This window comes from Onychomys torridus, chromosome 17, assembly GCF_903995425.1.
Source record: "Onychomys torridus chromosome 17, mOncTor1.1, whole genome shotgun sequence".
NCBI lineage: Eukaryota > Metazoa > Chordata > Mammalia > Rodentia > Cricetidae > Onychomys > Onychomys torridus.
In genome coordinates this window covers 30,362,657-30,387,363 of record NC_050459.1, presented here as the reverse complement: position 1 = coordinate 30,387,363, position 24,707 = coordinate 30,362,657, and the positions used below count along the sequence as shown (strand labels likewise).

Here is a 24,707-nt window from a genome sequence, read left to right as displayed (position 1 = left end):
GTCTTCACCTCAAAAAGAATACTTTTAGTGAAACTGATTCAGAGTTTTATCTGACTATGCATTGACATTTTGTTCTCCTTGAAAAATAATTGCAACACTAATCTTATTGCACAGGTGAACATGTAGAGATGGGTAATATCCAGTGGTGCAGCCATACATCAAACATGGTTTAATGAAAAACTTCTGAAATTTTAGGACATAGTAACATGTTTCGATTTTGACCTGTGTGTTCAATTAGAGTTTTAAAACTCATTAAAACCTTTTACAGAACCTATACTTTTGAGGTAAATAATATGGTTTATCCCCAAATGTAACCAATAAGTATTCTCAAAATGCTAATAAAAATGAATCACCAAAAAAGCATATTTTCTGATTACCAGAACATGCATAACCCTTTCAACTTGAATGTTGAAATCTCTCTCACTGGCAAGAGATTTCTTTCAGTATAATAGATACTGTATTTAAAATACTTACTCTATAATACAGCTAATCTATACAATTCGCCCATCCCAAGCTGTCTGAAATTGTTAAGAATTGTGGCACTTCCTATTATGGAAACCCTTCTGTCTTCATAAAACCCACAGATGAGGCTGGGAAAATGAGGCAGCAACACAAGCATGGAGACCTGAGTTCTCTGCCCAGCACCCATGGAGAAAGCTGAGCATTATTAGCATCTACTTTTAATCCCAAGGCTGGGGAGAAAGAAGGAGACTCCACAGTGCTTGCTGGCAAGCTAGTCTAGCTGAATTGATGACCTCAGGTTCAGTGTGAGATTGTTATTACACAGACACACAGATGGACAGAGGACAGACGGACGGACAGATGCATAGATGGATGGATCTCAGCATTGACGTGGTATCAGTGTAACTAAACTGCAACCACAATTCTCCTTTCTGTGTAAAACTAGATGTGGATTTTAAAATTTGTATAAAGAAACGTGGCAAATTGTAAAGCTGTTCTTTATAGATTTTCAAGAATAATCAAACAGTGTTTTTTTGTTTTTTTTTTGTCACTTATGCTGAGGTGACAGGCACTCTCTGTCGTTACTATATGGTTTCCATTGTCATGATTCCTGTGGTCATGACCCCCGTCTTTGTTAAAGAAACCGTCTCTGCCTCTGGATAGACTCATGCTTGTTGTAATACATGATCAGGTCACAGCTGGCTGGCCTGTCTCCTGGCTAGGATGAGAACTCCACTGGCAGTGTGCAGTGATGATGGTGTATGTGCACCTTGGAGAACCTGAAGACTGGTTAAACTAAAACTCACGTAACTGAGCTGATGGTAAGACTCCTGACTTGTGCAGATGTGGATTCCCAAATTCCCACATGTGACAGCTCAGAACACTTCATCCCTACCTGTCCCTGACGATTTTCTGGAGGAGAGAAGAGTCTGAGGTATTGGTGATGATGGAGCGTGTGATCCTTAGTCCATCGCTGCTGCTGGAACAGCTGGAAGTGGAGTTCGCCTGTCACTAGTTTCCTGGTTGCCCAGGGTACCACCTGCCTCCACCTGCCTTGCTCTTCCTCCCCTAGGATAAAGTTTGCAGCTAGTGTACCTCGATTTTGTCTTTTCATGGTACAGATACTGGCTATTTAGAGGCGATGGGGAGTGAGAGGGAAAAATATATATGCATATATACATATACACACACACACATATATATATACACACACACATATATTTTCTTTTGAGGTATGTTCTTACTGTATCATGTAGGCTAACCTTGAACACATTTAGTACAGGCTGGCCTCAAGTTCCCCATCCTGCCTCAACCTACCCACATGCTGAAAGTCGTAACATGTACCACCCTATCCACCTTAATTCCTAACTTTCTTTATTTTTGAATTTCTCAGTATGCATTTTAGAACTTTTGCACTACGGCAAAAAAAAAAAAAAAAAAAATCTTTAAGGTGGATTAAAGAAACAACTTTTAAGATTCTCGCTAATGTTGTAGATCCCTGAAGATAGACGCGGTGATGAGGAACCGTGGCTAGAGAACCCCTTCAGTCCATGGTGTGCGTGGGCGGCTCGTCTAGTTTCTTCAGCTGTGCAGTAGAGCTTAGCTGTCTATAGACGACAGTACCACGTGCAAGAGGAAATGAGAACTTGACCGAGGAGTTCAGACGGCTCAGGTTTTAGTGTTTCCCTTAGATCACAAAACACTCAGGACACAGAGTAAAAGACAGAGACGTCCCTTATCTCAACACGGAGCTGCTTTCCAAGGCTGTGCACATACCATGACAGACAATCAGCCTAGCCCACCCCGTGTCCCATGCATCAGTCCTGTGCTCATTTCTCATTACTAGCTGTGTGGAGGTGAACAGCATGAACACCCTGGGTTGAGAATCTTGAGTCCTTCATTACCAGCGTGGGCAAGTTGCATGTGTTACAACCAGGGTCTCATGCATGTGGGCAAGCCCTACAGCACCAAGCTTCATCCCCAGCTTGCCTCACTTTTTAGTTTGACAGGCCTCACTAAGTTGCCTAGGCAGGCCTTGAACTTGAGATCTTCCCGCTTCTGTCTCCCTAGTAGCCGAGGTTACAAATCCGAGCCAGCAGGCCCAGTCTCATAAAAATAAATTTCAGGGGGGGGGGGGTGGGGCGATGTCTTCCTAGGTGAGTGCATGCATGGACACTCAAGTAAAGCTTGAGGCAGTACCGTGGATCTGTCACCCTGGCATTTCTATAGTGGGGTGAGAAGCCAACAACGAAAACAGCAAGAGGCTGAGTGGCCAGCCAGCCTGGTAGCCGCAGCATTGGAACAGGAGAGACGCTGTCTTTAGGTCAAAGCTGAGGGCTTGATGCCTGAGATTGTCCTCTGACCTCCACGTGGGTGCTGTGGCATGGGCACACCTGTTCTACTGCGCAAGATTTTTTTTTTTTTTTTTTTGGTTAAGTTTTAAAACCTTAAACTCCTCAGGCAGAGCTAAGTGAAGTAAAGGATATTTGTCATTTTCCCCAGATGACAGTGAGGAGGGGCCAAGTCGTCTGACCTCACACACTATTGATCCTAATGATCTTCTGTACCAAGGCAGACTCCAGAGGAAAGCATCCCGAAAGGAGGTTGGTGAGCTGAGTCACACGTTGGCTGGAAAAGTCACGCAGAGAAGAAGAGGGCTATGTAAGGGACAGAAGGATGAGGAGGGAAGACCGAGTGAAGGGAGGAGTCGGGGCGTAGACTGGCATCCGAAGAGCAGTCGTCTCTCATTGGGAATTGAAATGGGGGTTTGGGGGGGGGGTGAAGATAACAATAAGGCTGAGAGAGGCAGGGCTTCACTCACATCTCTGTCTTGTGGATGGTGAGGACCGGTAAAGCTATTGGCAGGAGGAGGCTAGCTTCTCTAACAGGAGCATTGGGACAGAGAAGAGCCTTCTCCGCGCTAAGGATGATGTGAATTTGAGAAGACAGCACTGTTCCTCATAGAGAGGCGGAAGTACTTTCTGATGGAGGACAGGCTGATTGGAGGAGAGTTATAGCAGGATGGAAGTACGATTGTGACACTGGAGTAAAAATTCAAGACTCGGGACAGACCCTAGAGGTAAATAATGGCAAAGAGGTAGACGCATGCCTGGTGGCAGGAAACAGCCAGATGAGATCACAGAGTTCAGGACCACCACACTTTTTTTTTTTTTTTTTTTAAATCTTTTTGTTGGCCAGGTCTCACCATGTCGTCCTATAATTCATCAGGTAGATCAGGCTAGCCTCTAATTCAGGATCTTCCAGACTCCTGAATGTGGAGGTGACAGGTGGGCCCCACAGTGCCAAGCTCTTAAGAACCACAGCGATTTCCCTCAGTTTGGTTAACCCAAACCATGTCACATCCCAGTTCCTAACTTTTCAACAGAGGGTATAACATGCCAGGCATGTGCCGGGTGTTGTGGACACCTGCAGTGGTGGACTGGGGTCCTCTGTGGTGACCCAGGTGCTAAAGTCCTTTGTTTACTCCAGTGTCTTTAAGTGTGCAGCAGGTGGTTCATCCTTGTTGACGTTTAACCTTGGGTTGATGACAGCCAGGGCAGGTTGCTATTTTCAGTTGGCTTTCTTGAAAGCTTCTATGGAGAGTAAGCATTCTGTACACTTGACTATCCAAAGGGCTTGGAGTAGGGTGCTTGGGTCCCTTGGAGAATTGAGAATGGGAAGTGAGTGAGTGTGTGTGTGGGGGGGGGCTGCTTTCTTCAGAAGTTATCAAAGTGTGAGCTCACTGACACACCGCTGTTTGCTAATGGGGTCACTCAGGATAATTACTCCATTAACATTTGACCTGCACGGAGCTGGGCAAGTGTTGTAATTCCAGCTCTGTTTTCCTCTCTTCTCAGAGTATTCCAAGTGCACCCACTTTTTAGGACTGGCTTTAGGTGGACCGTGTAGCTGAGTGTTTGTAGAGAAGATACAGCCTCTTTTCCGTGTTTGTCAGAGTGAGGACAGCTCCTTCTTTTCTTGTTGTAGAATGACTTATGTTTAGGCATGGTGACCAGGAAAGCGTGGTTCGCGGTGGCTTCATGGTGGTGGCAAACTATATGTGACACCAACCAGGAAGCATGTCTGCCTGGAGACCGGCTAGGTTACAGCCCTCTAGCCTAGTGGTATCTGCCATCTAGACCCCACGTGCAAAACGTTCCCTGACCCCCTAAACTGCCAGCAGCTGGAGGCCAGGTGCCCCCAGGGGCAGGAGGAAGCCAGTTCACACTCCAGTCCCGTGGGTGGATGGGAGGATGGGAGTGTGCACCATGTGCCCAGCATGGTGAGAACTTTGTAAACATGTGACAGGAGAAGAAGCCCACCAAGGGGTCCAGGGACAGAGCGGGCTGTGCTTCCGCTCTGAACTACCTCTCCGTGGGTCTCTGCCTCACCGAGGCGGCTGGAAGCCCCTGAGCGGTGATGTGAAATCACACTTCCTGGATGCCGAGACTTTGCTGCTTGATTTTTGGGTGGTGTTGGCTCGCACACTCGGCTCGCCAGTCAGTGCTGCTGATGCTGTTTCCCGCTAGATTGTAAGGTGCTCGGAGGCAGGTGGAATGGAAGGGAGCCCTTTAATTGGTTGATCAATCACTGGGCCGTTTAAATTTCTGTGCAGTTTTGTTCAGCGTTTGTTTTAAATTATTGCTTTAAGAAGAAACATGAAATTTTTGTCCTGTCTTTTTCAAAATACTTTTTATCAGGTCTTTGGGTCAACAAGTTTGGGTCACATTCACCCTTTCTCCCAACTCCTCCCAGATCCACTTCATCCCAGCTTTGTGTCCTCCTTTTTTTCCCCCACCCACCAAATGCAATTTGTGTGGCCCGTGGATTCATGGATGTGTGGCCTTCCACTGGCGCATGGTTGACCTGCCAATTGGCAGGAGTCTTGAAACAGTCTTATTTCCCAGCAGCTGTCAGTTGCCAGGCTCTTCCGTGAGGGGTGGGACTTCCTGTCTGCCTCCCCTCCCCATGCTGGGCATTGCTCTGGTTTGAGGATGTGTCTGGCTTGTGCATGTCGTCACCACCATTGTCAGTTCCTGTGTGCAGCTCCCAGGTCTTTTTATTTAGGAAGTAAAGTATTTCTCATGAAACATTGATCCAAGGTTTTTCATCAATGTAAAAGTGAGTCCTCGAGCATGCTGCAGAGACTTGAAAGTGCCTAATTGAGTTCTCAAGTCGGGGCTACCTGTGGGAAACACTTACTTAAAAACTAGAGTAAATTAGGAAGTATGGAGTTTTATTAAATGTATTTTTGGAGGCATTCAGTGTCATTTACAACAAATGCTTTATTTTATAAACGTAAGATTTTGAAAGCTCAAAGATGAATAGCTCTAAAGAAGACTCAGCTGAACCTCCTCAGTAGTGTACTAAATATTTGCTTAGGCTTTAGCTGGCAGTTCGAGCGCCTGTAGTACTTAATTACAGTCACAGAGAGGACCAGCTACGTGTCTGAGTCCTAAAGCTACTGGATAAGAGTTTGGTTTTTCAAGCACGTGCATAATGGATAGTGAGGAGAACAGCTGGTTTCCAGGAGCATTTGAAACTAGATGTATGTATTTAGGTACAAGCCCTGCTGTGGCTGGTAATTAAAGATTTGACCACATACAAACTAATTCTGATCAGTCCATTCCCTTTAGAATCAAGACCACTTTACACTGCTGTAAGACTGAACCATGGACACACACATCACTTCATCTGAAGTGGTTTGGGTTTTTTTTTTATAAACAGTTTGTTTTTATAAACAGTGTTTTTTAAATTAAAGTTTCAGGGGTGAGTAATATAATTCTATTTTAATTGATAAAGTTTCAAAAAAGACAAGTTTTCTAAACATGTAACATGTGGCTTGAAAATCTTTATAGGGTACTTTTTTGGAAAAAAGAGGTTTTTTTTACAAGTAATTTTTTCATCACAAAAATATTTCCAGTGTTTCTAATTATAATTCTCGTCATTTAATCTTATGACAGAACTTGTGTTCAATTTTTAATATAAGAAGTGTGTTGCATGAATGCTGTACTTGGTTTATAAACTTTAATTTGATAGTTCTTGGCTTTGGACTCAAGTCTTAAGCTAGTGTAATATTTTGCAGATTATTATAGTAATCTTTCTAAATTAATTATATCTTTGTGAAATGTCTATTTCAGAGCCTAGTGACCTGACTCTCAAAATCTACAGAGCAGAGTCCTATGCTGGCCTCCAGGAGTTTAAGGCAGCCATAGAGGACCTAAATGCAGTTCTCTTCCAGCTTCCAAACTGGCCTGAGGTAAGATGCTGACTGTCACGTTTTCGTGGATTGTAAAGTGGCAACTATGAGGAACTTCAGTTAGAACCACGGGTCCTAACAGAATGGTTGGTTGGCCTCAGATGAAAAAGTTTGGAGCTAAGTCAATGAAGTGTTTCCCAAACAAGCTTAGAGGTCCGAGTTCAAGCCTCAGAACCCATATGTACATACCAGGTGTCTTGCTACAGGACACTTTATAATCCAGGAAGGCAGAGCCAGGCAGAGCCCTGGGGCTCATAAGACGGTGCCTGAAGAGTGCCAGAGGTTGACCTTTGGCCTCCATGCACACCTGCCTACACATGAACACATACACACAAATGAAAACCATTTTTGAAAAGAAATACATAGCTTCCTAGAAATTTAGGTAAGGTAAGTATTTTAAGCAAATTTTATTACCTGAAAAGATGGATTGTTAAACTCCTTTGTTTCCCAAGTAAAGAACAAACAATTCATGACAAAGAAAAATGTTATACAATTTTTAAATAAAAATTTCCACTTCCTGCATTGTAAATATGGATTCATGCGAACTCACTACGAGTTTGTTAGTGGAAAGCACATAGTCCTCTAAGCTGGGCGATGCTGGGAGGTGGTGGAGTCTCAGTGCGGTGACCGCACAGTGGATTTGTACAGAAGTGGGCCTTGCCTGGGTAGTTTTTACAAGGATCAAGGGATATATGTATATAAGATGTGATCCACCTACCGATTCTCCTGATCTGCCTCTTGTGAGCTAGACTTTCTCCTTCCACTCAAAACTGTCTCTGAGGATAGTCCAATAAGGATTCTCTCATACCATTGTGAGGAAAATGATACACTTCTCATGGTCGTTTGCACAAGGGAAGTAGCATTAAGACTTAAAAAGGAAAGAGCCCTCTGGTGATTTCATTAGAATGGTGTAATAAGTATAGTTTTCAGGTTGGAGAGATCGGTTCGGTGGTTAAGAGCACTGGCTGCTCTTCCAGAGGACCTGGACTTAATTCCCAATATTCATGTGGCAGCTCACAACTGTCTGTAACTCCAGTTCTAGGGGATCTGATGCCCTCTTCTGGCCTCCACAGGCACCAGGCGTGCATGTGGTACACATGTGGCCCTAAATACATACACATAAAATAACCCAAAATTATTTTCTTTAAAAAGAAATCTGATTTTCTTTAAAAAGAAATCTGATTTTCTTTACTAATTGAACTGATAACTAAGAACTGACATGGACAGTATTTAGCGCCCTCTAATGCTGTTTAGCACCCGTGAACCTGTGACTTGGAAGACCACTTCCTTCTGACCATATAAGATGTTTCCAAGCTGCCTGCTGTGGAAGTGACCCACACACTGAATCTTTGCTGAATTAATGGTGATTTCTAGGATTCACCTCTTGTCATAGAACTTGAACTCATATCATGTAGAAAAATAAGACAGGACAAGGATTTTGACAAGGTTGTGTCTATAAATTCTTACTTAAGACAGACTAAAGAGAAAGATATGCCAGGCAGTGGTGGTGCACTCCTTTAATCCCAGCACTCGGGAGGCAGAAGCAGGTGGATCTCTGTGAGTTCGAGGCCAACCTGGTCTACAGAGTGAGTTCCAGGACAGGCTTCAAAGCTACACAGAGAAACCCTGTCTCAAAAGAGAAAGAGAAAGATAACATTCCTTAGTAACTTGGGAGATGTTGGCCTGCTGCCCTGAATTTATTTTTACTTTAAAAAATGTATTGTTTTATGTTTAACCTGTTTAATTTTATAAAAACTTATGAGTATATACATGTTTCTTCAATTGTTTTAATTACAAAATGCCCTCAAAGAATAATTCCACCTTCTAAAGATGAGTTGAATGTCTGTGTGTGCGTGTGCGTGTGCGTGTGTGTGTGTGTGTGTGTGTGTGTGTGTGTGTGTCTAGAGAGAGAGGTCATTGGAACTGAGCGTAGTAATAAGCACGGGTAATTTGTAGTAGAGAATTCAGTTAATTGATTACTTAAATCCCCTCACATTCTGTAGATAGTATGAACGTTGTATTTTAGCTTGATTTTTTTTTTTTTTTTCTTTTTTTCAAGACAGGGTTTCTCTGTGTAGTTTTGGTGCCTGTCCTGGATCTCGCTGTAGACCAGGCTGGCCTTGAACTCATAGAGATTCACCTGGCTCTGCCTCCCGAGACTATTTACATGCATAGGTTGTTCACTAGACACATTTGAAAGTTGTTTGTTAAGAACTATAAGATAATAACTTAAATTTTACCTAGATTATTTGTCACTAACAGTTACAAGGTTATTTAAATTTTACTGAAGTTATTTGTAACTAGTAATGATTTATTCAGTGTATTGGAAGAAATCACTCATAATTTAAATATTAATATTATTCGCCCCGATTTAAATATGAGGGTTTTACATGCTTTTTAATACATGCTTCTGATACATCTTAAAGTCAATAAATTCTACATGTTATTTCCTGTTTCCCTCAAACAACTTCTTATATGAGTAATCTTTCAATTGGTGATTTGGGGTATTTAGCAATTAAGATTACTTGCTGCTTTTTTTTAGAGGACCTGAGTTTAGTTTCCAGCACCTGTGGAGGGCAGTTCATAACCACCTGTGAACCCTAGTTCCTGGGGATTCAGACACCCTCTTCTGGTCTTCTCGGGTACCTGCATGTACACACACACACACACAGAGAGAGAGAGAGATAAAAGATAAATCAGTAGTTTGTCAAGTGAAGCTGTATCTCTGGTCTTGAGAAACACTAACTGCTATCAACATTGGTCCAGTCAATTTGAGGGCCTCAGTTTACCCATTAGTATTTCTTTGGAGTAACAGGTAGGCTTTCACATGCTTTGTCCTCAGAGTCACTCAGTTGCAGAATCAGCATGTCTGAGCATGCTTTGTTTCCTGGATGGTTTTGGCCAAGAGTCCTGTGCCTAACACTTGGCGTGTGTGCTTTGTTGAAGGTCTACTTCCGGAAGGGGAAGGTCCTCCAGGACGCCGGCTTCCTAGGCGATGCCTTACAGCTCTTCCTTCAGTGCTTAGCCCTGGACGAGGACTTTGCCCCTGCAAAGCTACAAGTCGAAAAGGTATGACAGTGTGTTTATAGTCATCCATTGTCTAAGCCAGGGCGGACACCCACCAGGCTCTCTAAAAAAGTGAGACCAGGAATTTCGGGAGTTTCATCTGAGAAGCATTTGACAAACATGTTCTTATCTTCAGATATTGGATTCTTGAGGAAACCAAGGAGTTTCATTCACAGATATTTCAGTGTGGTAGTTTTGCTTAATTAATACAGATGCTTCCAAGTTGATGTTCAACATCTCTAATTGGAAAATCAAAAATCTGAAACTTTGGGGGTGAGATGCTGAATGTGTAAAAGTTCATACTTGACCTCATATGAGTGATTGGTCACAGTCCAAACACAAGAGCACTGAAAACATGATATAAAATTACCCTCAGTGTATGGGTACAAGATACAGACAGACAAATTTTGTATTTAGACTTGTGGCCCATACCTAAGATACCTCCTTGTAAGTACTCCAAAATTTAAAATTAATTAATAGTTAAATAATTAATTAGAACCCTTCTGGCCCCAAGCGCTTTGGAAAGGTCTGTCCTTTGTTCTGTCAGAACCAAGCTGATGGTCCCTATGGAAAGTTGCTTTCATTATACCCACTCAGGAATCTCTGGATTTACCTGTCATTCAGGCCTTTTCTTTCCATGATATCTCAGCACACCACACATCTTGGTCCATCGATTGCCCTGTTGCTGTTGATATAGCTGTTATTTTAGTAGACAGGGGTTGGGGGAGATGTGAGTTCCATGATCAAATGACTTCAGAGGAAAGATTGGACCAAACCAAGTGAAATAGGTGCCCTCATGGAAAACAAACCAAAACAGAAGCAAAAGGCCAACGTTTAGCTGCCACCAGACTGACAGAGCGTCTGAAAACCAGGCATTCCCTCTCTCTTAATAAACCTGTTTGAGTGGCTGAGGTGTATTGCTTGTTGCACACCCCGAAGGTTCCATGGTGCAGCCGGCTGCGTTGGAACTCCCGGCTCTTACAGGGCAGCACTCTGCTCCCGAGCAAGTGCCCACCACTGCAGGCTGCCTTATGGGTAGTTGGTTAGTGACAGGCTGAGTGCGGCGTAAGCACAGGGACCTTCAGAGTTTGGGGCTTGAATCCAGAGTCTGTGGTTCACACAGGACCACAGGACTCCAGTTCCAACCTCAAAATACACTGGACTGGACCCCTTGGTCTGTCTTGACAGAATCGGGCTCACTAATAGATTAAATAGTTTCTGCTTCTCTTAAAATCCTTTCCCTTTATAACCCTATGTTTAAAAAGCCAGCCTTTCCCCTGAGTGCCTTCTCGGGCCACTCTATGCCTTCCTTTTTTTCAAAGGTTTGACCCTACCCTTTTTTTTTCTTGAGGTGATATGATCCCTGCTGAGACATACCTTGGTTAAAAAAAACTTTAAAATATATTGATTTATTTTCCCTGATCATTAAAAATAACGTCTGCTACAAACACCTCTGAGAATTTGAATAGGTAAGTTTGTCCTTCTTCACCGGATAGTATGTACCTTCTGTTATATTTTGATAATGTTTCTTACAGATCTTGTGTGACTTATTGTCGCCTGAAAACTTGAAGGAAGGCCTGAAGGAGTCTTCCTGGAGCTCCTTACCGTGTATTAAAAACAAACCTTTGGGTTTTCCTGCAGTGGTGGAAGAGCCTCCCTCTCCGGGGGAGCTTAGCCTGAGGCAGGTAAGATGGTGGAAGAGGTGACCGTCTGCTCTACAGCCCCACCTCCTCACAGCTGAGGGCGCCCCCCCCCCCCCGAAGTGTGTATTGCCTGTCTAGTTATCGTAGCAGGATCTTGTCTGTGGCTTTTGATTTATGCTAAAATGTTTTTTCATTGACCACCATTTTAGGTCACTTCACTGTCAGGAAGTTGACAGTGCTCTAGAACATGCAGACAGTTTTAAATGGTTTATTCTCGGTCTTCCTAGACATCGATGTTAGCACCATGGCCTTAACCCTCACGGTGACGTCAGTCAGCGTGATGTCTAAGGCTGTGTAAATGCTGACCAAACTCATTTACTTGCCCAGTTTGGGAATTAAAAAGTTCCGTTAAATGAGTTGAAACCTCACTTCCATTTTTCTCCTGGGCAAGAATAAAGGACAGCGAGAAGAGTTACCTCTGTGTATTGTGTTCTCTAGACTGAAGAGCGACCAGAGGACGCCCCAGTGCCTGTCAAAGGGAGTTTAAACCGTGCTCGGTCAGCACAAGCCATCAGTGCAGCGCCAGTGCCTGCCAGAGAAGATGGTCTGAAGCGCGTGTCCTCAGAACCTTTACTGTCCACTCAGGGAAAGGGCGTTCTGCTGAAAAGGAAGCTGTCTCTCTTAGAACAGGATGTGATTATTAATGAAGATGGGAGGAATAAACTTAAAAAGCAGAGTGGTAAGGCTTCCGTCCTACCCTTACCCCAGGAAGGGTTGATTCAGAATGGCCTTTGAACTTCCTCCCTGAAGAGTGAACCCCTGTCTGTTTATTTCAATAGAGTCCCCCCGTGAAGACTGTGTGTTGTCATTAGCTTATGGTGACATCCCAGAAGAGTTAATAGATGTCTCCGATTTTGAATGTTCTCTCTGTATGAGGTAAGTGTTTCACATTTTATAAAGATGACTCTATTGATGTGAATGTAGTAGAGATAAAGGTAATGTTAGGAAAGAGTAATGATACTAGTTAAGGATCAGACGATGGAATTTTTAGTCCTAAGTTTAGCTTTTTACACCTTTGAGGGACTAGATCTCTGAATCTCAGATTTGCAGGTTTAGAAAGTGAGGCCAGTGTTTGCACAGCCTGTACCTCAGTGTTCAATTAGAAAAAGAATTGCACAGCCTGTACCTCAGTGTTCAATTAGAAAAAGAATGTGGCAAGTTGTAATGTGTCCTGAGATAGATTTGAGTAAGAATCCAAAGGATGTATTGTATGGATCTCATCTTGTCTTTCTCATAGTAACCATTAAGTCCTATTAAAATAACACGGGATGAGGATTTCCCTTATGTGAATATTTATGATCCTGGCTGTTAGGATGGTTTGAAAAGACTTTTTTTCATTTTCATGAATTATGGTAGACTTGAGAGTTCACAGCCTGTCCAAGGCCTGGGGCTGGCCATTCTAGGGTGAGAGTGAGACTCTATAATACTCCTCTGTGGGTTCTTAATTGGGAACCTCAGTTTCCTTATCATTCCTAAAGTATATACAAATATCTAGCAGTATTCTGGGGAAGCCAGACGGTTATTTTTTAGGAAGTAATTATAGAATAAATACATTTTTTTCTGTGTTGAGAGTCATATCTGATATTACATTCTGGTGCTTCCTCAGTCATACTTACTCTGTTTTCCTTTGGTGAAGCAGGGTCTCAGTGTGTGTAGCCTGTGCTTTGAACTGATTGATGATTGCCTTACCTCATCTTCCAGTGAGCTAGGATTAAAATATTGGGAGTAGGGCTGGAGCCATGGCTCAGAGGTTAAGAGCACTGGCCCCTCTTCCAGAGGTCCTGAGTTCAATTCCCAGCAACCACATGGTGGCTCACAGCCATCTGTAATGAGATCTGGCACCCTCCTCTGGTCTGCAGGCATACATGTAGGGAGAACATTGTATACACAATAAATAAATAAATCTTTAAAAAAAAAAAAAGAATTCAATACCTGTTCCACCATGCCAGATTAGATCATTCTTTCCCTAAATTAAGTTTTTGTGTTAATATGCAAAGGAATTTCATCATGGCATCTTCATACTTCCATCATTATAGTTTGCTTAGAATATTTTTTTTTTTAGTGTATTCTATGTAGTAAAGCTTTCATGAAACTACAAAATGCCGTCTTCCATTGATGAGGCTGTATAAGGATCTTTATTACTTTGAACTGTCTTTGACATCTGCGTTTGCTGACAGTTTGCTTTCGAGGCTCAGTCCGGATGGGCCACAGCTCAAGGGGTTGGTAGCCACAAGTGTCCATTTAGTGGCCACTACAGTGGCCGGCACAGTTGTAGGCCCCGGGAGCATACTTCATTGATGAAGATCTTTCAGAGGAGGGTTCAGGAGGGCGCAAAACACTGAGCATTGCCCTCTTCCTTCTCTCCTGCTCCCTAGCTTGGCCTCCCTCCTCTAAGTAAAGATTTGTGTTGTGATCCATCATGAACAGATGCTTTTCTGACTCGAAGGCTCCTGGTGGGAAAGCTGACATGTACTTTGTTTGATTTCAGGTTGTTTTTTGAGCCAGTAACAACCCCTTGTGGACATTCATTCTGTAAGAATTGTCTTGAGCGCTGTTTGGATCACACGCCGTACTGTCCCCTCTGCAAAGAGAGCTTAAAGGAGGTAAGTGTGCATTTGCATCTGTTTACTGGCCTTAGTTTGGCAACATGGTTTGGTTTCTGTTCAGGCCCAGAAAGAGTGATTTCATTTTCAAAGTGAGGTGCATTGTACATTCTGTCTGACTATGCACACACTGCTCATTACCCATTGTACTGGCTGGTGTGTGGGTCAACTTGACACAAGCTGGAGTCATCAGAGGAAGGAGCCTCAGCTGAGGAAAGGCCTCCATGAGACCCAGTTGTCAGGCATTTCTCTCAATTAGTGATCAATGGGGGAGGGCCCAGCCCATGGTGAGTGGTGCCATACCTGGGCTGGTAGTCCCGGGATCTATAGGAAGGCAGGCTGAGCAAGCCACAGGAAGCAAATTAGTAAGCAGCACCCCTTCATGCCCTCTGCATCAGCTCCTGCCTCCAGGATCCTGCCCTGTTTGAGTTCCTGCCCTGACTTCCTTCAGTGATGAACAGCAATGCTGAAGTGTAAACCAAATAAGCCCTTGCCTCCCCAATTTGCCCTTTGGTCATGGTGTGTGGTTGCCGCAATGGAAACCCTAACTAGACACCCATGTTGTTTAGGAAAGGGGAATTGAGAGTTGGGGAGAGACAGGTGCTAAAGACCGAGCCCTTTCAGCTGCCTGCTCAGGGAAGGCTCGGTTTTAATGATGACACTATTAGGGGAAACTCTACTGCCCTGCATCCCGCCCAGATTTGAGGCCTGTTCACAACCCTTATCACCTGGAGCAACTGTCCTGTACAGCCTCTGCATGGTAGCAATGGTCAGCTTTCCTGTGCAGTTTGGCGGCCACCAGCCCATGTGACTGCCGATGCACTTGAATTGTGGCTAGAGTGGCCAAGGGACTGGTTTTCACTTTGTTCAGTAAACTGTAACCCTTGAGGCACGGTGACCAGGGCTTATTGCTCTGGACAGAGTAGCTCTAAGAAGTGGTGTGATGGAAGAAGCATCCCCCTTCATCTCAGAGTCAGACCAGTGCCAGCACCCTCATCCTGTGATGGCAAGGTGGGGGCAGGGCTGTCTGCTGGCCCCCTCGATCAGGATCAGCAAAGTGGGGCTCATCATGGTGCCATGGAGCAACTGCAGTGGGAGCATCTGTGGATACATGCCTCCCTGTATCACGTACAGAGAAAGCATCCTCCACCAGTGAATTAAAATATGAGTAAAACCTTTTTAAATGTAGTTATTTTCTATATAAAAAATACCTGTGTGGAAAACACAGTGGTGTGTATTGCTACATTTGATATGTGTCTTACATAGCAAGCTGGTATGTTCAAAACACACACAAGCACACACATGTACACACCCACACCCACACCCACACCCACATACAGTGTTTGCAAAGTCAAGAAATGTAAGATGAAGTCTTAGAAGAGTTTACCAGTTGTAACAGCTTCTCCATGTTTTTGAATAAACTGTGCTAAACATGCTAATTTTTCCCACAGTTTAGGTAATCTGTGTTATAATTGCTCTTATTTTCAAAATAACTATTCAGTACATTGCTTTCATTTAGAAATATTTTGTCTTTAAAAAATATTAGTAATTTGGCCGGGTGATGGTGACACACACCTTTAATTGCAGCACTTGGGCAGAGGCAGAAGGATCTCTGTGAGTTCGAGGCCAGCCTGGTCTACAGAGTGAGATTCAGGACAGGCACCAGAACTACACAGAAAAACCCTATCTCGAAAAACAAATATATATATTAGTAGTTTGAAGGAAGCCTTGAACATACTATTTGAATATATAACTATTTGTTTAAAAATATCTATCCTATTTCCAGCTTTCTTCAAATACCTTACATTGCCATTTGTAAAGTGTAAATGTAGATATTGTAGAATTTGAAAATAATGCTGCTATGCTCTAGTTTCCCGTATTTCCTGCTTGCATTTTGCCATCCTCCTTTCCCCATGAAGTGTGGTGTAAAGACATGAGCTTTGCAGCATTTCCCTGTTCCAGAACTTACAGTGCTCTGTCCCTTTGTCAGTTAATGAGTGTAGCTAGCTAGCATCATCCTTGGCTGAGTTCCTGGGAGGTGAACTACTGAATCAGTGGCTATATTTTTATAGTATTCCTAAAATATTTGTCGGATTGCCTAGTCCCTTACAACTGCCACACAGATTTAGACCCCTCCCAGGGGCCTAAGGAACTATTTCATCAGCTGTAACTGTGTGCGCATGCATTTTTTCAGAACTCTTTATTAACAGAAAATAGTAAGAAGACTGCTCTTACGAAGTGTATAATGTGTTTAGTCTCATGGCAAACTCCTGCTGTCCACACACACAGTCTAATGGAGTACTGCTCAGGCCTCCTCTCCATTGTAAATCCAGCCCTCCTTCCAGTGTGTGCACTGAGCAGCAGCACCTGGGTCAGCTGAGACCTTGCAGGAACTGATTCTCAGACTCCACACCACACCCCTGAGTCAGAATCCTGGGTAGGTCTTGCAGTCTGTCTCCTAGTCAACGCTGAAAACGGCTTCCCTCATTTCCTCCCCCAACTCTTCGGTTTCCTGTTGTGTTCTCCATTGGACAGAACTGCTGCTTTGGTTGACTCCACAGACTGAAGGATGGCATCTCTTGTGGTTTTTCTTCCGAGTTCTTTCTGACTACGTGTAGTTAATACATGTGTATTTTTTGTTTACCTACTCTGAGCTTGTCCCTGGTCTTAAGCAACTTTTAGTTTAGTTACAGATACTTATGTATCCATATCCATGTGGTACAGTGTAGAGGTGGTTATGTCCCTTTACTGTGGTAAAAACTATAAAATACATGGTGTAAGGTAAAGGGTAATTAAGGAAGATGTCATGAAACACGCAGTTGGCTCCTGACCCAAGAGAGCTTTGACAGACAGGAGTGAGGTGGATGTTTTGTTTTGTTTTGTTTTTTCCAGTGTATCAGCAATGAGATATACTAATGTGGATAGCAGCTTTTCAGTGTTTAAAAGGGAGCACAAATGTACCATTTACATAGAGGTGGGGATGATCCTACAGGAAAAGCATCGTCCTGATGAACACTAAGTGGTAGTAACGTTGGAAAGAAAACCTAAGAGGAAAATTAAAGGGTTGAGTGGTATTGTATGCCTCCAATCCTAGAACTTGAGGCAGGAGAACCTCAAGTTCCAGGCCATCCTGAATTACACAGTGAGACCTTATCTCACAGAAATAGACACAGCATTCCCAACCACAAAAGTGATGTAGAGACTTCATCTTTGAAAGTAGACAAAACAGGAATTGTTTTGAATTTCTGAAATCAGCCAAGTGCATTATTGTCTTCATCCACGTCTTCCTTTTGCTTCCTCGAAATTGGCTTGTGTTGTGGGAGATGGCAGGGGCCAGGCTGGTTGCTGCCGATAAAAGATCTGTGCTTGTGGCACGGGGCTTGCTTCCAGCTGTGTCTCCAGTCTCGGAGCAGAGGCCCAGGCAGGCTCATTGTGTAGCTGCACGAACTGCAGGGTTCCCCTCGCTAATTAAATGCAGTCAGAATCGAGTGTGTTGGTCTATAACAAAGGCTTGGATCTCTCAGTTACCCTGTTTTGCCTGCCTTATACTGTAGGCAAACATCTACTGGAGTGTGCGATAATTGTGTCTTGTAGTATCTAGCAGACAGGAGGTACTGCGTCACCCAGCTGTTGGAAGAGTTAATAGTGAAGTATCTGCCGGATGAGCTGTCTGAGAGGAAGAAAATCTACGATGAAGAGACTGCTGAGCTCTCACAGTAAGTGTCCTGTGAAATTAACCGTGAGTATGAAAGCAGCAAGAGAGCCTTCCCTGAGCGAGCCAGATGCAGTTAGTCAGTCTAGCACAGGGGTACATGTCAACCGACGGTTGGTCAGGTTTCCTGTCCTGAGCAGATGGGATCTCGGACGCTCGATCGGTAGAGTCCAGATGTTCTGTAGGGAGTCATCAATGCAGCTCTTAGGACTGAAGCAATGTTAGAGGTTAGGGAGCAATTTCCTGCTCTGACAACAGGCGGTGGGATGGGGTAGAGGTGAACTAGGTAAGGTAGATGCAAACTGGTCTCCCACATCCTGGACCAGGAGGAACATCAACCTACATTAGCAGGGACTTTGACAGGCTAGCTCAGTGGTTCTCAACCTTTCTAATGCTGCAGCCGTCTAATACAGTTCTTCATGTTGTGGCGACCCCCCACCATATAATCGCTTTTGTGGCTGCTTCACAGCTGTGATTTTGCTACTGTTCTGATCGTAATGTAACTATCCATGTTTTCCAGTGGTCTTAGGCGGCCCCTCAAGGGGATCATAACGCACAGGTTGAGAACCACTAGGCTAGAGACTTGGAATGGGGTGGGATTGAAACATGAGAATGCCTTAGGGGTCATATCCTGGGCAAAGATACCAGGATGGAGAATGTCCAGGTTAGTGGAAGGATGAAGAAACATCCAGAGGCGACTTTGGGGTGCTAGCCTCTCTCCCAACTGCCATGGATTGGCTGGAGCTGGGTAGGTTTGCCCACCTCTGCCTGCCCATGGAAATTCTTCCCAGGCCAGTGACCTTCAACACAGAAGTTCCTAAGCTCTTCACAGCCCGTTAGTGATTTGTCCTCCTAAGAAACTGATGTTTTATCATGTAGTTTATGATAGAAGATACTGAGGGGAAGACCCTGCCTGTCTTTGATACCGAACAAGAAGCCTAGATCAGAGAGATGTGGCAGCGCTCCAGATGGGAAGCACAGTGGCGAAGCCAGCCCACCCCTAGAGAAAGGGAGGCATTGCAGAAGCAGCAGGTGGAGAGCCGAGTGTGGTGGCGAGAAGCCAGGGGCATCCATGCTTGCTTGCAGGCCTGTTTTTTAACTGGGCTTTTGTGTGGAGGCTCACATGTCCTTAGGTCATGAGTGGTCATGTAGCAGGAAGATGTAAAGGGGGCATGCTGGTGAGATGTAAAGGGAGCATGCTGGCAGCATTATTGCCCACCGTCCTCTTCTCCATAGTGCAGGTCACTCTGTAGGTCAGTGCAGTGCTGGGCCTCCTAGGGGGCAGCACTCCATCTTTGGCCAGTCCGCGCTTTGCCCCGTACTATAAGGTCTCCTCTTCCAATTGCCAACTTCCAGATACTCCCCACAATGTCGCTGTGAATATTCATTTCTGCATCTGATGGTTATTTCTAAAAAGAAAAATTCTTGGTCCAAAGGAACATGAACATTTTCTACCCAAAAACCTGTGGGGTTTCCTGCTGTGGAGCCAAGTACTTGGATGTGCATTTCTTTGTCAGCTTCGCCCCCCCCTCCCACACACACACACACACAAGGCCAGGCTTACTCATCCTGGCTACCTAGGCATTGCTTTGGTTGCTCTTACTGTTCACAATCTGGCAGAAGAAAGGTAACTTAGCTCGAGATGGTACCTACTGTTTTAGAATTCAAGCTTATAAATAAGAGGAACGTAATCAGAGTTTCAGGCTTAGGATGCAGCAGTGTGAACCTGAGAAAGGGGAACTGCTTTCTGTCCTAGCCAGGAATTGAGAGCACGTACTTAAAATAGGTTTTGTTGTTTTGGCATCCATTTTCTCACTGTTATAATCCTGATGTATTTTTGCCGCCGTCTGATTTGGTCAATAACAATGAAACTTCTTCTTCTTCAGCTTGACCAAGAATGTCCCAATATTTGTTTGCACTATGGCCTATCCCACTGTGCCTTGCCCTCTCCATGTATTTGAGCCCAGGTACAGGCTCATGATTCGAAGAAGTATACAGACTGGAACCAAGCAGTTCGGGATGTGTGTCAGTGATACACAAAACAGGTAGACTCCTTGTGAACTTTGATATCTTCCTGTGTGTCTGAACGAGGTTTTGCACACTTAACGCTGAAACACTCTTTTTCTTTTAGTTTTGCAGATTATGGTTGTATGTTACAAATTCGAAATGTGCATTTCTTACCTGATGGAAGGTCTGTGGTTGACACAGTTGGAGGAAAGCGGTTTAGAGTTTTAAAAAGAGGAATGAAAGACGGATATTGCACTGCAGACATTGAGTATCTGGAAGATGTTAAGGTATTAAATATGTTCTATTCTGCTGTGTTCTGGGCTGCCGCGTCCTAGGGCTTGGTACCTACATATAGGTGAGGTTTTCTAGGCACAGAACCAGTTCTTACACTCGTCATTGCTGCTTAGAAGGATCTGCTCCAGTTGCCTTTTTTATCTTGCTCTTGAATCGTTTGCCCATTCTGGAGAGCCTGGGCATGAGAATCTCCAGCTTCATCACATTCCAGGCATCCCCGGCAGTATGGTGCCTGGACCCTACCTATGCTTGTTCGTATTGTATTCTCGATAATCACTTAACAGTAGCAGTTGACTAATTGAGCCCCCAGCTCATCAGATCTCTACCTTATTGTATTTGATTCATTAATAATTAAAACTGCTAGCATTCATAGATTAAAATTTAATGTGAAAGTAAACACAAAATTCTTTAATGGTTGTTCTGTGTGTTAGGATTTTTCCTGTGTCAGAGACAATCTTAATTAGAAAATAAATACAATTGGATGCTGTTTTAAAATGGTAAGATGTCCCAGATAAGACACTGCCCGTGTACACATGCTGCTGATAGTTTTCCTAAGGTGACAGACATCTTTCTTAGACGAGGTTGATGTGGCCTCACGATGTTTTCAGGACCTGGTTTACCAACTGGAATTAAAGTACCAGAAAGTTGTTGCTCTTTCAGTAGCAAGTTGAAAACAATTCCTATGGGAAAGGCAGGGTAAAGCACAGGTCTAACATTATTACTGTTCTTTTCAGTCAACACTTGTTGACTGTTGGGCCCAGGCAGCCCGCCTCACCGAGAGTTCGTAGACTTTCAACTCTGAGACAGTTAACAGCTGAAGGGAGAGTAGTGAAGGCTGGTCACTCGCCCAGGAATCTGTAGTATGTGACACATGATTGACAGCTGACCGGCTCCACACGCTGTGCCTTCTCCTTGCACCATGCTGCCTCTCTGGTGATAGACTTGACTGGTCTGATCTTGCCTGGTCTCTCTTAGAAGGATGTCATGTGGGAAGAGGCAGAGGGAGGCAGAGTTCGAGGTCAGCCTGGTCTGTATAGTGAGTTTCAGGACAGATGGGCTACACAGAGAGACCCTGCCTGAAACAAACAAACAAACAGAAAAGTCATGGGGGAGGATACTTTGCTCTGTCAGGGCAGAATGTTGAATGACTTGAAAATTTTAGTTGATTGACAGTCTTTGTTTTAGTGTACTTGGGATGAAATTGTTTGTGAAAGACAATGGTCTTTGTTTTAATTTTAGGTAAATTTGTGTAATGATATGTATATATATATATATATATATATATATATATATATATATATATATATATATATATATATATATATATATATATTTGCCTGTTAATGGCAAAATCCCTTGAGTGTGTAGCTGAACATCTATGGCTGAAAGCTCATATCCATAGAGTAGTGTGTTGGAAGTGTGTTTAGAAAATGGTGCCATGTTTAGGAGACTGGACTCTTGTCTTTGGTCATAACAATGTCTAGGAATTCTTTTTCCCTTTCATATGTTTTGGCTCTTTGCTTTTGTTTTTGACTATTCTGGTCTGGAAGATCTCAGTTTTATTATTTACCTTTTCTTCTTGTGGTAATCCTATTTTCTGTAATGTCAAATGAAATTTTAAGCTCTATTTAATTGTTGTAGCAGTGTTCATAACCTTAAAGCCGCTTGCTTTTGAAATGGGTTTGCTTCTGGGCTGGTTCTCTTTTTCTCCCAGATGTGCAGCCCTTTACCATTTTATCTGTTTTTAAGCACAGCTCATGGGTAGATCATGTTATGCAAATTGCAACTGATTTTGGTGCTTAGTTTCAATTGTCATTTTAGTTTTTTCAGGAGTAAAATGCATGACCTTTGGTGTCTTGTGTTTTTGTATTTCAAAGTCTTCCAGAGTCCCTTTGTGGTTTTGTCTTAGTCATCCTTTAAAATATGAGAGTCTGAGTCAGCCTGCCTTTTAAAAATATTTCATTCCTTCCTTCCTTCCTTCCTTCATTCATTCACTTGTAGTGGGGACAGGGGCATTCATATGCCATGATGCTCATGTGGAGTTCAGAGGACAATGTTGGAAGTCCGTTCTCTTTCACCGTGTGGGTCCCCAGCCAGGCTCTCAGTTTCTGCAGCAAGCCCCTTTGCCCAGAAAACTGTCTTGCAGCACCTGCCTGCTGTGTGTTCAGATGAACTGATGCATCTGTCTCGGAGCACAGCCAGGCCCATAGCCGGAGGGGGGTGGGGGCAGGAACGTGGGAAAGCCTGTTCAAATGGATGAGTTCCCTGACGGTCCACCTGTGTTCTGTGAGTCTCCTGGCTAGAAGATGCCTGTCATTTGACACTTGCCATTCGGTGGTCTGAAGGGTTCGTGGAGGAGTTAATGGAGGGATCACAGCCTTCAGCCTGTATGGCAGAAGTTGAACATTGTCTGCTCTATTCTCTACCTTTTGGTTTGCCAGTTTGGGGACAGGTCTTTTTGCTGCTTTTTGTTTTGTGTCTTGACCCAGTTCTCTGGAAAAGATGTGTTGATGACTGCTCTCCTGATCCTGCTTTCTGCCATGTGGTTTGCACCCCAGGTGACCCATTTGACTCTGTAGTGTAGTAACTGTGTTATTCCAAATTTGCGTCGACCTTTGACCCAGAACTCACTGTCCGCCATCCTTCTTCCCAGGCTGTCAGTCAGGTCGCCGGCTGCTCTCAGTGGCGATCAGGCCGTGCTCTTCCCAGTGAGTCCCATTAGGACTCTGTAGGGCAGAAACATAAGCTATTGTCGCGAGAGCGTCTCACCGTGATAATCCAGCCTGACGTGGCTGTTCCTCTGTTCTGTCGATGCTTTTTGTGTTCTGTGTGGCTGAGGCTAAGGGCTGGGAAATCGGACACAGAGATCTTACCGACGACTCTCCTTTCTAGATTGAGAATGGAGATGAAATACAGAGTCTGAGAGAGCTTCATGACTTGGTGTACTCACAAGCCTGCAGCTGGTTTCAGAATTTAAGAGATAGATTTCGCAGCCAAATCCTTCAGCACTTTGGATCGATGCCTGAGAGGGAGGAAAACCTCCAGGTAAGATGACTTTGGTGCTGTTGCCGATGGTCTCACTTCTTCACACACCTGATGAATCATCTTACACATTTCCTTGTTTTATTTTCTAATCACGAGTATGTTGTAGAGCCCTGGTCTCTAGGCCACAGAGGGAGGAAGGGCTTGTCTGTGGATTTCTAGAGGCATGAGAGGTTTCAAATGGGATGCTAGCCTCCATTAAACTATGACTCAGAGGCCACTGACCTCCCAGACCATCACCTGACACTTTGGCAATTGAGAGATGAGTGATTTTTCCATCTTTAAAAAAAAAAAATCTGCTCATCTCTCCTTTTATCCATTATGACTCATTCACCAGTTCAATTCACTTTTGTCTGTTTGTGTTTAACATTTCCACTGTCATAAAACTGTCACTCTTGGGGACCTGCCCCAGACTGGGGCTTTACATTAAAACCGAACCGAAGTAGTAATGTGGTTTAGATGCTGTCCTTGCAAGGAGCTCTGCGGTAGCAATTGCAAAAACCATAAGGAGTCACTTACCTCGGGGATCCGATCACAGACCCACGGAGGAACCAGTGTTAGGCACAGCACTTTGAATTGCATAAAAATATTTATGGTTAAAAGATGATAATCTCATAGTGGAATAGATAATAATAGATCCCAGTGTGATGCAACATATCTCATTCCATTCCTCAAAGGTTGGTCTGAGTTTCTCATCCCAGTGATTCTCTTCATCTGAGGACAGGACCCATGCTGTGTTACACCATGTCTCTGCCCATTATGGTGTTGAATCTGGTTAAACATTACAGAAATAGGCTTTTATCAGACAGAATAGAGTAGTGCATTTAAAATCTCCAGAAGTAAATAAATAAATAAACAAAAACAAAAAATCTCTGGAAGTAACTTCCGGCAGTACCTCTGCATTGTCTCACTCCTCCCCAGTAGTTCAGTCACTGCCACTGGTTTCCGTTAGTGACAGCTTAGGAGTCAGGGAACGGAAGCAGCCACTGTGTGCAGTCCAGGAGTGAGAGCATTGTACCATGCACAGCTGATACAGCCGCTGGAGAGCATTGTACCATGCACAGCTGATACAGCCGCTGGAGACTGGAGGAGTGAAGGTCAGTGGTGGCCACACCAGAGGAAACAGAATCTCACTGTGGTCCATCTGGAAGGGCGAGCACCATGCTTCACACGAACTTGTGAGGAAAAGTGCTGCAGTTTTAGGACCCCAGGGAGTGCCCATCTGCCTGTCAGTCAGCAGCAGTGGAGTGGATGGTTTTCTAGAATTCTCTGGAACGCTGCACACACACACACACACACACACACACACACACACACACACACACACACACACCCATACACCCATCCACCCACCCCTACATACACACTTGGTAAGAGTTTCCAGAGGATAATGACCTCTTTTCCAGTGTCTGCATGTGCTGAGAATGCCATTGGCCAGCCTGGTTGAGTCTAACCTGGAGACATGTGGAGGAGAGGATTCTGGGAACCATAGTCTCTGGGATGTAGAAGCAAGGAGATGTGATGCCGAGTTGAGACAATGCAGATAGTGCATGGAGCCA

At 44.0% G+C, this 24,707-nt stretch overlaps 1 protein-coding gene across 1 annotated transcript in view; it reads left to right on the top strand.

Moving 5' to 3' along the window:
- The window catches only part of Lonrf1 (LON peptidase N-terminal domain and ring finger 1), a 32,384-nt gene that overhangs the window by 6,416 nt on the left and 1,261 nt on the right, over positions 1-24,707 (top strand). Inside the window, exons 2-11 of the mRNA XM_036166508.1 lie at positions 6,603-6,721; positions 9,668-9,790; positions 11,323-11,472; positions 11,929-12,169; positions 12,270-12,366; positions 13,979-14,093; positions 17,688-17,809; positions 19,692-19,850; positions 19,937-20,099; positions 22,999-23,151. Coding sequence (XP_036022401.1) covers positions 6,603-6,721; positions 9,668-9,790; positions 11,323-11,472; positions 11,929-12,169; positions 12,270-12,366; positions 13,979-14,093; positions 17,688-17,809; positions 19,692-19,850; positions 19,937-20,099; positions 22,999-23,151 — 1,442 coding nt within the window. The remainder of the gene's footprint in view (positions 1-6,602; positions 6,722-9,667; positions 9,791-11,322; positions 11,473-11,928; positions 12,170-12,269; positions 12,367-13,978; positions 14,094-17,687; positions 17,810-19,691; positions 19,851-19,936; positions 20,100-22,998; positions 23,152-24,707) is intronic.